Source organism: Periophthalmus magnuspinnatus, chromosome 11 (genome assembly GCF_009829125.3).
Source record: "Periophthalmus magnuspinnatus isolate fPerMag1 chromosome 11, fPerMag1.2.pri, whole genome shotgun sequence".
Taxonomy (NCBI): Eukaryota; Metazoa; Chordata; class Actinopteri; order Gobiiformes; family Gobiidae; genus Periophthalmus; species Periophthalmus magnuspinnatus.
This window is the reverse complement of record NC_047136.2, coordinates 24,099,656-24,112,329: the sequence shown is the minus strand read 5'-3', so window position 1 is coordinate 24,112,329 and position 12,674 is coordinate 24,099,656. Positions and strand designations below refer to the sequence as shown.

Below are 12,674 nucleotides of genomic sequence, written 5' to 3'. Positions count from 1 at the left end.
GTAGCAACACTGTTTTTTTTTTCATTTGGACCAAAATCACTACACAACGCTGCCAAATCCTGCACATATCATCGACAGAAAATAAAACTGAAGAACAAAGTAAGTAGAGAGCAGTGGGTGTATGCCAGTGGCGGTGAAAATAAGTGATTAAAGATTGCACAGAAATGCACAAATCGCTCCAAAAACAACGTGGAGAGGGTAAATGAGAAGGGAAAAAAAACTTTAGCAGCTCTGAAAACATTGATTTAAGTTAAGTTTGTTTGTTTTTTTTTTAAATGAAATGACAAAATATGTAACGTAAAAAGAAAATTGTATTCATATATTGCGTAATGTATTTTAATAGTATCCAGTTTCTTCACAAAAAGTAAAACTCCATCCGTGTTAAAGGGGTATGTAGCCTGCGCTCGTACTAGTTTAAACAAAGGAATCACATCTGAATCTGTCGACTGCCTGCGGAAAGACGACACACTCAGTTACTTCAAGACAGTTCAATTCAAGTTTATTTATATAGCACATATAAAACAACTTCAGCTGACCAAAGTGCTTCACATAAAGGTAAACAAAAAACAAATATACACATAAAAAGAACAATAAAACGCCAATAAAACTACAAGATATCCTGTCTAGATAGTATTAAATGCCAGGGAGAAGAGGTGGGTTTTCAGTCTAGTGAAAAACAGACCTGGAGTTGTGTTTTGTTTCATTCACACGTGTCTGAGTAACACTTTATTATTAGTCTGTTTACATCTCCAAACCTCAAAATGCTCTGTTCCACCTTGTGACATCACTAAACAGTAACAAGTTAACAGATACCGTTTACTTTTAGTTCAATAGAGATGGACAGTGCCAGGACTGAAATGATCCAAATGATTCTAATGAAGATGTGTGGAGTTTAAAAACACAGTGGAGCACTTCCTGTATTACCACTTGATGACATCACAAGGTGGAACAGAGTGTTTTCCGTTTGAGAGAAGAAATCTGCCTAAATCTGCAGTTTGTGTGTTAAACATGTGTGAATGAAACAAAACACAACTCCAGGTTTGTTTTTGGACAGCAACTTTGGATATCTCATTCCTTTACCTGAAATGTTCTACAATATGTCATTACACTTATCTAACATGCGTTCATCTAATTACAAATCTTATTATTATTATTACAGTGAGCAAATGGGGTCGCCTGTCCGCAGATGTGACATGTAATTGGCCTGGTGGTGTCTCCAGAGATAAATAATTGAAAATAACATACGGTGGAACATTTCAAGCACAGCGATAACATCTCCATGGCGACAGGAAGCAGGCGGCTGACGCTTCACAAGAAAATTTGCGCAGTATTTTTCAGGATTGCTTATAAATACCATGTTTTCTTGTGAAAGTGTGAATGAAAAAAAACAAAACACAACTCCAGGTCTGTTTGTGATGAGGAAACAACATTTTAAGATAGATCAGAAAATAGAGGAAATTAAAGCCAAAACTTGCACCACTTGCCAAAAATTTCCAATGTTTTCGCAATTAAAAGCAAATCAGCACTACAATTTTTATTAGTCCAGAGCAAACAATTATATTTTTAATCCATTTTACATTTGGATTTGCTCTGAAGCGGAGACATTAAATAAAGTCTTCTCTTATTTATCAGTGTTTACTCTTCACGACCTTAGTGACATCGGTTGGCAGCAGTGTAAGCCTCACTGTTCCCAACGACGTCATATTCCCACAGTGACGCCGGTGCTTAAACCCTGACTCACCACAAGCGCGTTGCAAACCGTCCCAGTCTTAACCATATTACCAGTCCCTCGTCACGCGCAGAGCTGTGAGGACGATGGAGTACTCACGTCATACTTTGGTGTTTTCACTACTGTGGACTATATACAGGATTACATCTCAGTATCTCTGGATCTTTACTGTACGGCATCTGTTTGGGATTAAGTCGTAGGACGCTGTAACCCGTAACTATGGCCGTGTGCCACCGGTGTTCCTCTTCCAACGATGTCAATAAACAAACTGATCCTACTGCATCTTTGGGTTTGTCAGAATAAATAAATAGAAACTGTTTTAGAAAAGGCCGGTCATAGTTCTGCATAGAGGGACCAGATTTTCACAATTCAAAACTGGGACACATCCGAAAAAGGTTGGTAGGTTGATATAACTAAAATTGTGAAAAGAGTGGCTAACCTTGTCTCTTCTCCATTTGTCATAATCTGAGGGACTTCTGTCAGTATATTTTTTGGCCTTAAGCTCATTTTCAAGGATGGTTTTTAGTATGTTATTGAAATAAAAGACAATATATTCCCCTTTTTTACTGTTGGTGGGGATCAGATTGGTCAAAAATAGGTACATCTGGGACGTTTTCTTGAATAAAACTGGGACAAATTGGCGTTGTTTTTGGATAAATCTGCTGGAAAAGGTGACACGGGGCTCAAAACTGGGACTGTCCCGGGTAAAAAGGGACGTCTGGTCGCCTTAGTGTAGCGTAAATTTTATGTTATACTAAGGGCAGCTGTGGCTACAATAGAAGCTTATCACCTCAGAGTACAGACAACGCAACGTAAAGTGCTTTGAGAATTTTGAAAGGGGCCACATAAATCTAAAGTACTATCAACAATATAATAAAAATGACGAATTGGTCTTAAAAACTAGAGAAGAAGTTCAGTGACTGTAGCTCAGATCCGAAGGTTGCCGGTTCGTATCCCGCTCTCGACATAAACTTCATCGGTAGAGCGGTCAGATCCATTTACCCACAGGTTGGCGGTGCGATTCCAGCTCTCACAGATGAACGCTGTTGTCGTGTCCTTGGACAAGACGCTTAACTCTCTTCGCCGTCAGTGTCCGCCTACATTGGTGTGTGAATGTGTGTGATGTAAAGCGCTTTGAGTTAATTGAAGGTGGAAAAGCGCCATATAAAAATGTGACCATGACCTTGAAAGATAAAAAAAATATATATAAAGATTACACTTTTTCTTAACAGATAATTGTGAGAAATATTGGTTGCACTTTTGTCAGTAATTGCCTTATAAAATAGATTGGTTTGATTGGTATATTTAGATAGATATTTAGTATTTTGTATCTTAAACCAGCGTAAAAGGAGATTAAATTGTAGGCACAGTTGTCATTATATTGGCTTTCAGATCATTCTCATGTTTTTATGTTCACGGGAGCGTATTGTTCAGTGAATGTACTAAACATTTACCGTTTTGCAGGCCCCAGTGCCAGTGACAGAGGACACCCAGAGAAACCAGCTGACCAGTACGACCAGTGTCCCAGGTTCACCACAGGAGGCAGTAGAGGTGCACTCAGACAACCTCTTCCACCGGACAGAGGTGTTGGCAGGTAAGAAACAAAACTACAGGATACAGAACCGTGCAAAAGTTGGAGTGTGGAAAAAAAACAATAGCATTTTATATGGATTTGAGGACAGAATTATTCTCATACCAATCTGTAAAAATTATCTTCAGTTTGCAAGTAAGACAACAAAGTGATCAATGAAAAAACTACAGCATCAAAATGATTTCATATGGTCAGGCCCAGTGAGTTGTGAGGTACCAACAGTATTGTAGTTTTCATTATACCTCATCGATCTGGTCTCTGGGTTATGAATCATTTTGGCCTGAACAACTTTGCGGCAAGAAGTGTAAGTCCTAATCACAGCTAAGACACAATAGGCCCTTTTCACGGAGCCGCCCGGCTACTTCAGTTTCTCTCACAAAGTGCAGAGCCACACATCCTGCACCGTTCATTCTGTTTTAGCAGAGTCGTGCTGAAATAAATCAATATTTAAATATCAGACAGCAAGTTACAGATGGATGATCGCAGAGGCATGTTAAGACTTTTACGATGATGTAAGCACTTAACCAGAGGAAGCTTTTTGTTTATAAAAGGAGGTATTAGTGTCTCAAAGCTAATGCTAATGCTAACCTAATCTATATCTCAAAATAAATCACAAAATAATTTAATGAAAATACACCTAATGACAAGTCCATTGCTTTTTTTTCTGTGTTGTGCTATTTTAACATCACTAATTCATTTTCATTTCACTTAGCATTAGCTTCAAGACACAAATACCTACTGTACTTTCTGGACTATAAGTCACTCTGGAGTATAAGTCACACCAGCCAAAAAATTCATAATAATGAAGAAAAAAACATATATAAGTTGCACTGGACTATAAGGTGCATTTTTGGGCAAATTTATTTTACAAAATTCAGCGACATGAAGCACAGACAGAACTGAACACGTGACTGGTTTGTTAATGTAAAATATTAACAGTTAATTAGATAAATAAAGGAGAAAAAACAAGCAACAAGTTTACTCTGGATCTCACTCCAAATCACTAAATCCACTGAATTCTTCATCCTCAGTGTCGCTTCTGTACAACTCCACCTGCTCTGGAGGAAGATGAAGTGCTGTGTCATGTAGTAGACACTGGTACAAGTCTGGAGTGCCCTCGTGCAGTTGTCAGTGTGACAATAATGAAGATGTGAAATTATATCATTTCACATATAAATCGCATCTGAGTATAAGCCTGAGCCTAACTATGAAGAAAAGTGCAACTAATAGTCCGGAAAATATGGTACTTTTATGAACACAGACACGTCCTCCAGTGAAGAATTTATGTTGTAGTAAAGGTCTTGACATGCTGTCTGTGGTTATCCATCTGAAACTTGCTGTTCGCTATCTGGTATTTAAATATTTATTTATTTCAACACGACTTGGCTCCGTGAAAAGGGCCTATTTTATGAAGGATTTTGGACAGTACAATAAACAACCTAATACAATTCAAATCGGTAAAGTTTGTAGTGTTGTTTTAATGTTTATTATGCCTCAAAATTAGCATTAGCGTTAGCATTGAGACACAAACATGTCTCTTTCTAAACACCTAATCACCCACAGCTCGATATTTATTCATTTTAGCGTGACTCAGTGAAAACCTCATAGCGATAAAACCAGACAGGAAGTAGTGACGCTAACAGTGAGGCTGCACAGAGCCAATCGTTCATAGCCCTTCTTCAGAACTTATTACCAAGACGTTTGTTGTTCTTTTGGTTTGCCGTTGGGTTTAATCCCGACATGACTTCATTCTGTCATTTTTTTTTTTTCCATTTTTGACAATAATTAGTTGCAATAAACTCTACATGAAGCGCTCAGTGGGAGTGTGGATCGTTCACACATGAGATTATGTTGGAGGAGTATCGTAGAAGTGCTGACACTGGTATCTGCACGTCTCGGAGGCAGAGACTGATTGACAATACACATGTTCTTTGTTGTGCTCGTCCCTTGGTGTCAGACAAAATGCAAAAACAGCAAGTTGAAGAAGACAACGTGATAATTTATAGATGAGAGTAGCCATCTTTGTTACAGCGATTGGTTCGTTTGCAGTCTGGCCTTTAGTGAGCGTCGATAAGAAACACTGGCGATGGATGGTAACTGACGGGGTTTTGGACATCAACAAAAGCAAAAGGAAATATGGGTCTGTAAAACATGACCTTTGACCTTGAAACAATATCAGATTGATAGAGATAATCATTTAGCTCAGTTATGCTGTTGCTGTACCCTCCAAAACGATTATGTAACGATGTTTCAGAGCAGAACAGTGCGATTATGGATTTAGACTCAGCGATGTGGCAAGGCTGATTCAAATTCCCTTTACACACAATTTTATGTTATAGTAACACAAAAATCTATTCATAAACCCAATGTAGAACTGTTTTGGTCCTTGTTTAGTCCTGTTTCAGTTCTGGTTTGTTCTGCTGAGGACATGGTTTAGTCCTGATGGTTGTAGAAAAGATAAATATAAGATAAATGTCATGATATGTTATGATCATTGTGATAAAAACATCACAATTTAATGTTTATTCACAGTTACCATGACAACAATAGTGAATAGTAATCATTTAATTCTCTTTCGTCTCCATTGTAAAGTTAGTTAATAATATAAAATAAGAATGGAGGACCAAGAATGATGTCATGAAAATAATAAGAATACATGGAATATGTTAAGTTAAAATGTGAAAAAAAAAAAATAAATAAAATAAAAATAAATAAAAATATATATATATATATATATATATATATATATATATATATATATATATATATATATATATATATATATATATATATATATATATAATATATATGTGCATTCTGGGGATTAACCAGCTAAAATATACTTGTTTTTACATTTCTGTATTAATTTATTGATTTGTAAATGTATTTATTTGCACATATACATTTGTACATGTACATATTTATTTCTATTGATTATTTATACATTTATTTTGTAATTAATATATGTTTTACATGTATTTATTAACAATTTTTAATATTTTTAATTTTTTTATATCCTCTTGTTTTATTTCCACGTTTTATCCATACATAAGAAGCCAGATGAAAAAAAAATATATTGATAGAGAGTTATTATCTTTTTCACATTTTTATACAGTGCCTTTCCATCTTCAACGCACTCAAAGCACTTTACATCAAGGAACCACTCACACATTCACACACACATTCATACACAAGTTTACACAGACACAACCAATGATGTTTTAGGTCAAGAGTGGGATTCAAACCTCCAACCTTCAGATCAATGGACAAACACTCCACCGACTGAGTTACTGTCGCCCTGTCCTTATGATTATATCGGTACAATAATCCTTCTCTTCTTTCTTAAGTATTACCTTGTGGGGAGTTTAAACCAGCTCCATAGAGTGAGTCAACAGTGTTTCAGAGGGCAGTGTATCACCAGGAGAGAGCCTAAACAGATTATCACGCTATGGCTAACTTCATACAGACATAATTATAAAGGAGAGTGGAATATGCCCATGTGGTATTAGGAGGATTATTGCAGAGAGCCGGGGTCAAAACTGAGGAGGAGTTAGAGACAAAGTCAGCTCCTGGTTGGGTTCAAATGATCCTGCTCAGAAAGTTAAATCATTTTTGAAAACTTGTAAGTAGGTAGGTGTAAGGTAAAGGAGTACTATGTAACTTGTCTCCATGGAGATTTTACTGCTTTGAAGGGTCTGTAGTATTAAACTTATCTATTTTCATGGAGACTAGCAGCAAGTTATGCTAATTTTGAGGCATTATAAAGATTAAAACAACACTACAAACTTCATTAATTTCAGTTATATTAGATTGTTTCATGTACGGTCCAATTTCGTTCATAAAATAGGCCCTTTTCACAGAGCTGCTTGGCTGGATCTGGTTCTCTCAGAAAGTTCAGTGTGTACTGGAAATTAGCCAAGTCATGTTAAAATAAATCAATATTTAAATGCAACAAGTTACATGTCAACTCTATGGAGAGACGACCCTGGTCACAATAATTCTCACAATTGTCTCACACAATTCTTTAAGTTTATATTACGCAAAGTTGACTCTTGTGAGCTTTAATTCATGTTATAATGTTATTCCCTCCTCAAAAACAGACCTGGAGTTGTGTTTTGTTTCATTCACACATGTTTGAGTAACACTTTACTATTAGTCCGTCTACATCTCCAAAGCTCAAAATGCTCTTTTCCACCTTGTGATGTCATGAAGTGGTAGTTTTCAAATTAACAGCTACGTATTACCTTTACTTTAGAAGAGATTGGCAATTCCAGGGCTGAAATGATCCAAATGATTCTAGTGAAGGTGTGTGGAGTTTAAAAACACAGTGGAGCACTTCCTGTATCACCACATGATGAAATCACAAAGTGGAACAGAGTGTTTTTCATATAAGAGAAGAACTCAGCCTAATAAACTATGCAGGATTTGTGTGTTAAACATGCGTGAATGGAACAAAACACAACTCTACGTATATTTTTGAGGAGGAAACAACTTTACAACAAGCCCTTTAAGTATTTTTGAGCAGTGAAGACATTTGTTTTGAATATGCGCATGATATATAGTTTAAAGTTGATCGTTGAACAGTCAAGACAAAGCAAAATCTTCTCAGCAGAGACAAGAAGCTGAAGTTCCCTCAGCAGTGAAAGTTCCACAGTGCACCTTTGCTTTACGGACTCAAAATTAAAGGACAATTCAACAAAAACAACAGTATTTGACAAAGGTGTAGCTCCCAAGAATGACTATAATTATAACAACATCTAATTTTGTATAAGTAAAGTCTGGTTGTAGAGCGGTAATGTATGGCTAGCGACGTTAAAGGTCACCGGACGAGCGTTATTAGAGCACCGTGAGGGCAAAGTGTAGCAGGTCTTCCTTGAAAAAGCCTCTGACCACATCTGCTGCGGGTCTGTCTCCAAGATGATTCACAGCCCAAGATTTTAAACTATGTCTTTGAAGCTAGCGGGAGGCGAATGGAGCTGTCAATCACGAGACAGAAGATTGTTGTGTCAGCCTAATCTTTTACATAATGCTAGATTACGATGGTGCATATATATCCGAAGTCGAACGTAAATTCTTTAGTGTGTAGTTTGCGTATTCTGCTTGTGTCTGGGCTGTTCTAGTTTGAAGTATCAGTCGTTGACCCCTTGCCGTCGATACAGGGATAGTCTTTTACCATTTTTAAGAACAGATTCATCAACAATGTCCAATGTTCCTGTTGTTTTTTTGGATTATTTGTCACATTTTATCAGAGATGTTGATGTATTAACCCACTAAACAAAAGGCAACAGTAGCTCGGTTGTTTTGTCCACCGGTCTGAAGGTTGGCGGTGCGATTCTAGCCCCCACAAATGAACGCTGTCGTAGATGCGCAACCCTTGAGTGTCTTGAAGGTGGAAAAGCCAAACACGGCAAGAAACAGGGAAACTCTGCACAGAAAAGCTAGAAACGTTCTTGCTGTGAGGAGTACCACCAGAAATAAAATATAATTAAACGACTTTATACCAGCGTTAGTGACTGCATTACGCCCATTTGGGAAACACTAACGTATTATTACTATTCTTGGTTACTCATCGGCAGTGGTGGAACGTAACTAAGTAAAACAGTAAAGTACTGTACAATTTTTAGGTATCTGTACTTTACTTAAGTACATTTTACGGTGGGTACTTTTTAGTTTTACTTCACTACATTTGCACGCAGGTATCTGTACTTTCTACTCCACTACATTTTTGAACTGGACTGAAAAGTTTAAGTGTTTTTTATTACTGTGTGGGACCTGCTGAAAGGTTTGAGTTTTTTTTCAATGCATTTGTAGATTGAACAAACTAAAATATACAAAGAACTATTAATTCAGTTGTTTCTGATGAACAAAATTCTGCACAAATTAGTATTAAAATCAACACATTTGAATCTTTATAAGACCTCAATATCCAGTGGAATACTTTTACTTAAACAGGTACTTTAATACTTTTACTTAAATAGATTTTTTCATGTGCTACTTTCACTTTCGCAGTATTTTTTAAGTAACAACCCTGAGTCCTTCTTCCAGCCCCGCTCACGTCTCTTTTTCTCTCCTGTAGCGGTGATCGCTGGTGGAGTCATCGGTTTCCTCTTCGCCATCTTCCTGATCCTGCTTCTCGTTTACCGCATGAGGAAGAAGGACGAGGGCAGCTACGACCTGGGCGAGCGAAAACCCAACGGCACCGCGTACCAGAAGGCCCCCACCAAGGAGTTTTATGCATAATCGCAACCCAGCCCAATTACAACAACAGACAACCCACCAAACGACTGTGTGAACGAGAGAATCTACTGTTACACATTTGATAAGGAAATAGCATAAAGGAGTGTTGTAATTATACGCAACTCTATTCTTTTTAATTAAAACCAAGCTTTTTTTTCATTTTGTGGCAAATCAGTGTATTTAAAGGCCCACTATGTAACTTTTCTGATGGAAAGTACAAACCGCTTGGCTTATTTTCATGGCGATGTTATTGCATTGCCTGGAATGTTCCACGGTAAGACATTAAACGCATCGATCTCACGGTTATTATTCAGTTAAACATGGATTCTTACTGTGCGTGGGCTCACCGCTCCGCAGATCTGACCCGCAACCGGTGGCTCATCATCTGCTCGTCTATATAAGTCGGGAGAGCAATAACAATAACGTCTCTATGACAACAAGCACGTGGTAGATCCGCTTCCAGAAAGTTACACAGTGCGCTTTTAATCTTTTTGTGTATTATTTGGAAAAAAAAAAACTAAAAAAAAAACAACAAAAGAAATCAGTTGTGTAAAGGATGGACACCTCGAAGCTGTTGGTCGCTAACTACTTTAACTGTAGCAGTACGTAACTTGTAAAGACAAAGTTTAAACGTGGACATAATTGATTATAATGATTCTGTATCGATCCTATTTTCTTTTTCATTTTATTTGTGTTAGCATGTCTGATGTCGATCTCTAAAATGTATTACGTTAATTTATCTTTTCTCTGATGTTTTTTAAATGCCTTTGTAGTTTTGATGAAGCCATTTGGTCTTCATATTAACAGTTAACGGCCAATGTAAATGTCCTACTTCAGGTTACAATGTTTATTTCATTCTCTCACAACTTTAAAGTCAATTTGAGGATTTTTAGCCTTTTTTTCTGACCGAGGTTTTGGCTCAAACCTAAAAAAAAAAGAAAACAGTTTTTGAATGTTTCAGGGTTTGTCACAAAATTAACTTTAGGTCGTTACATGTTAGTTATTTCTGATATTTTTGAGCATTTTGGACATTGCACAGTCATAGCTTGGCTCTGGCTAAGTTCCTTCTGTTTTGGTAGTGTCTATTTCCTGGTTGTGGCCTCAGACTACTCCTGGTTCTTTCTTTTCCTTTGTCCCCAAATCTCTCTCTTTCTCCCAACTTTCCTTTCAATCTTCTTGGAACGCCGCCATGACACTTTTCAACCCCTTTTATATGTGTTTGGTGTTTTTGTCCATGTTGCAATGTTGATGCTTTTAGCTTAAAAAACAGGTGGGTAGAGGCTGCGGATTCAAATGTGCACAACGCAATTTCCAAGTATTCCTGAAGGGGGGTTTAGTATAGATAAAAACAGCTAAAAGTCTGGACAAAATCTGAAAAAGGTACTCGTACTTAGGGCTATTCACGTTTGCTAACTGGAGGAATTTGTAGTCACAGATGGCTAGCTTCTTGGAATAAGAATAAGTTGGGGGCCAAGTTGTTTACCGGTTTCGAAATGCGGGGATTAGGACTGCATAGACTCATGAACTAAAGACTGGAATTATTGATGTCACAAATACAGCAAAAATGTTTACTAAGGTGCAGAAGGTAACGTTATTTAGCGGTTTGTTAAACGCTCAAACAGATCTTGTACTTGTAACTGAGTGAATATAGCGTTACTATACAGGACCTAGTACGTTAGCCTATTATATAAGGTTTCCCAAAACAGTAACTTCACGAAATAAAAGGATTTGTTGCTAAAAATCATCATTTAAATCAAGACAATCAGTAAAGACTTGATACATTTATGAAAAAAAAGTTTAAAATTAAAATTACTCCTGCCAATATCTTGACAACCACTTAATGAATTATACCGAGCACAAATCTGAACATCTGTATTAGAAAAAAAGACAGGACTTAACTGTTTAAATGTTTTGATACCAGACAGATGTATTATAGAGGACATGTGCGTTTTGGACCCTCAGCTGATCCCACGGTCCACTTTTCTACTGTCCCTTTGGTGTACAGGCCCTCCTCACTCGTCCCCGCCCCCTCCTCCTCCTCCCGTCCCGCGTGTATCATCCCTGGTCTGAAGAGTGTTTGCAGGTCGTGCGCTGCCTTTCTCAGCTGTACAGTAAATGTGAACGTATAAGGTACTATAGAGTCTGTCACATGGTCTGACCCCCCCTCCCTCCCCTCTTAAATCTCTCTTTGTCTGTTTTGTCCTTCTGTTTTGCCGTACCTAAACGTTTCTGAAACCCAAAGACACACAGTATTTTTGTCCTCTCCTTCACGGCCACATCATGTTGTTTCCACATTTCTAGACTCGCCCTTTAAGTCCAGTCGCTTATTAGTAAAAAGATATATAAATATATATAAATGTATATTATTCACAAATGTTTTAAACCTTCCAAGTGCCTACCATTGGAGCGGCGTGCTCACGCTGAGCAGAGGACGTACTCAGACGTCTGTGTGGGGACTGTAAATGGTACTTTTTTTTAGTCTTACAAAAGCTGACAGTATTGTACCTATGAGTTGAAACAACACTACTGAATAAACATTGTGGCCTAATGTCTCCTCTGCGTGTCATTCTTAAGATGCTGTTTTTAAAAAATGATATACATAAACATAAAATAAGAGATCCTTTATTTGTCCCACGGTGAGGAAATCTTATTGTTGATACACACAGTTTAAAAACAGCAAGAAAATAGAAATAGGCACTCAAAACTCAAAATAACTCAATATTTTAAAAAAATTAACACAACATTGTGCAAGTATAGTACAAGAAAACAAAGTGCCACAGCAGTGTTCTGCACAGGAAGTGACTCTGACTATTATTATGAGCAGAGCAGCTGAACAGGATAAAGAGCAGCTGAAGTGACTTCAGTGTGATGGTCACATTATGTTACAGTACTGCACATGATTACTACAGGAGGACAAGTGTACAGGTGGAGGACAAGTGTACAGGTGGAGGACACGTGTACAGGTGGAGGACACATGTACAGGTGGAGGACACGTGCAGGTGGAGGACACATGTACAGGTGGAGGACACATTTACACATGTACAGGTGGATGGAGGACACGTGTACAGGTGGAGGACACATGTACAGGTGGATGACACATTTACACATGTACAGGTG

General features: G+C 37.6%; 1 protein-coding gene across 1 annotated transcript in view; it reads left to right on the top strand.

Annotated features, from left to right (window-relative positions):
- sdc2 (syndecan 2) overlaps positions 1 to 12,109 on the top strand; it is an 81,595-nt gene extending 69,486 nt beyond the window's left edge. Inside the window, exons 4-5 of the mRNA XM_033975275.2 lie at positions 3,194 to 3,323; positions 9,397 to 12,109. Coding sequence (XP_033831166.1) covers positions 3,194 to 3,323; positions 9,397 to 9,560 — 294 coding nt within the window. The 3' untranslated portion in view covers positions 9,561 to 12,109. The remainder of the gene's footprint in view (positions 1 to 3,193; positions 3,324 to 9,396) is intronic.
- Positions 12,110 to 12,674: the final 565 nt, after the last annotated feature.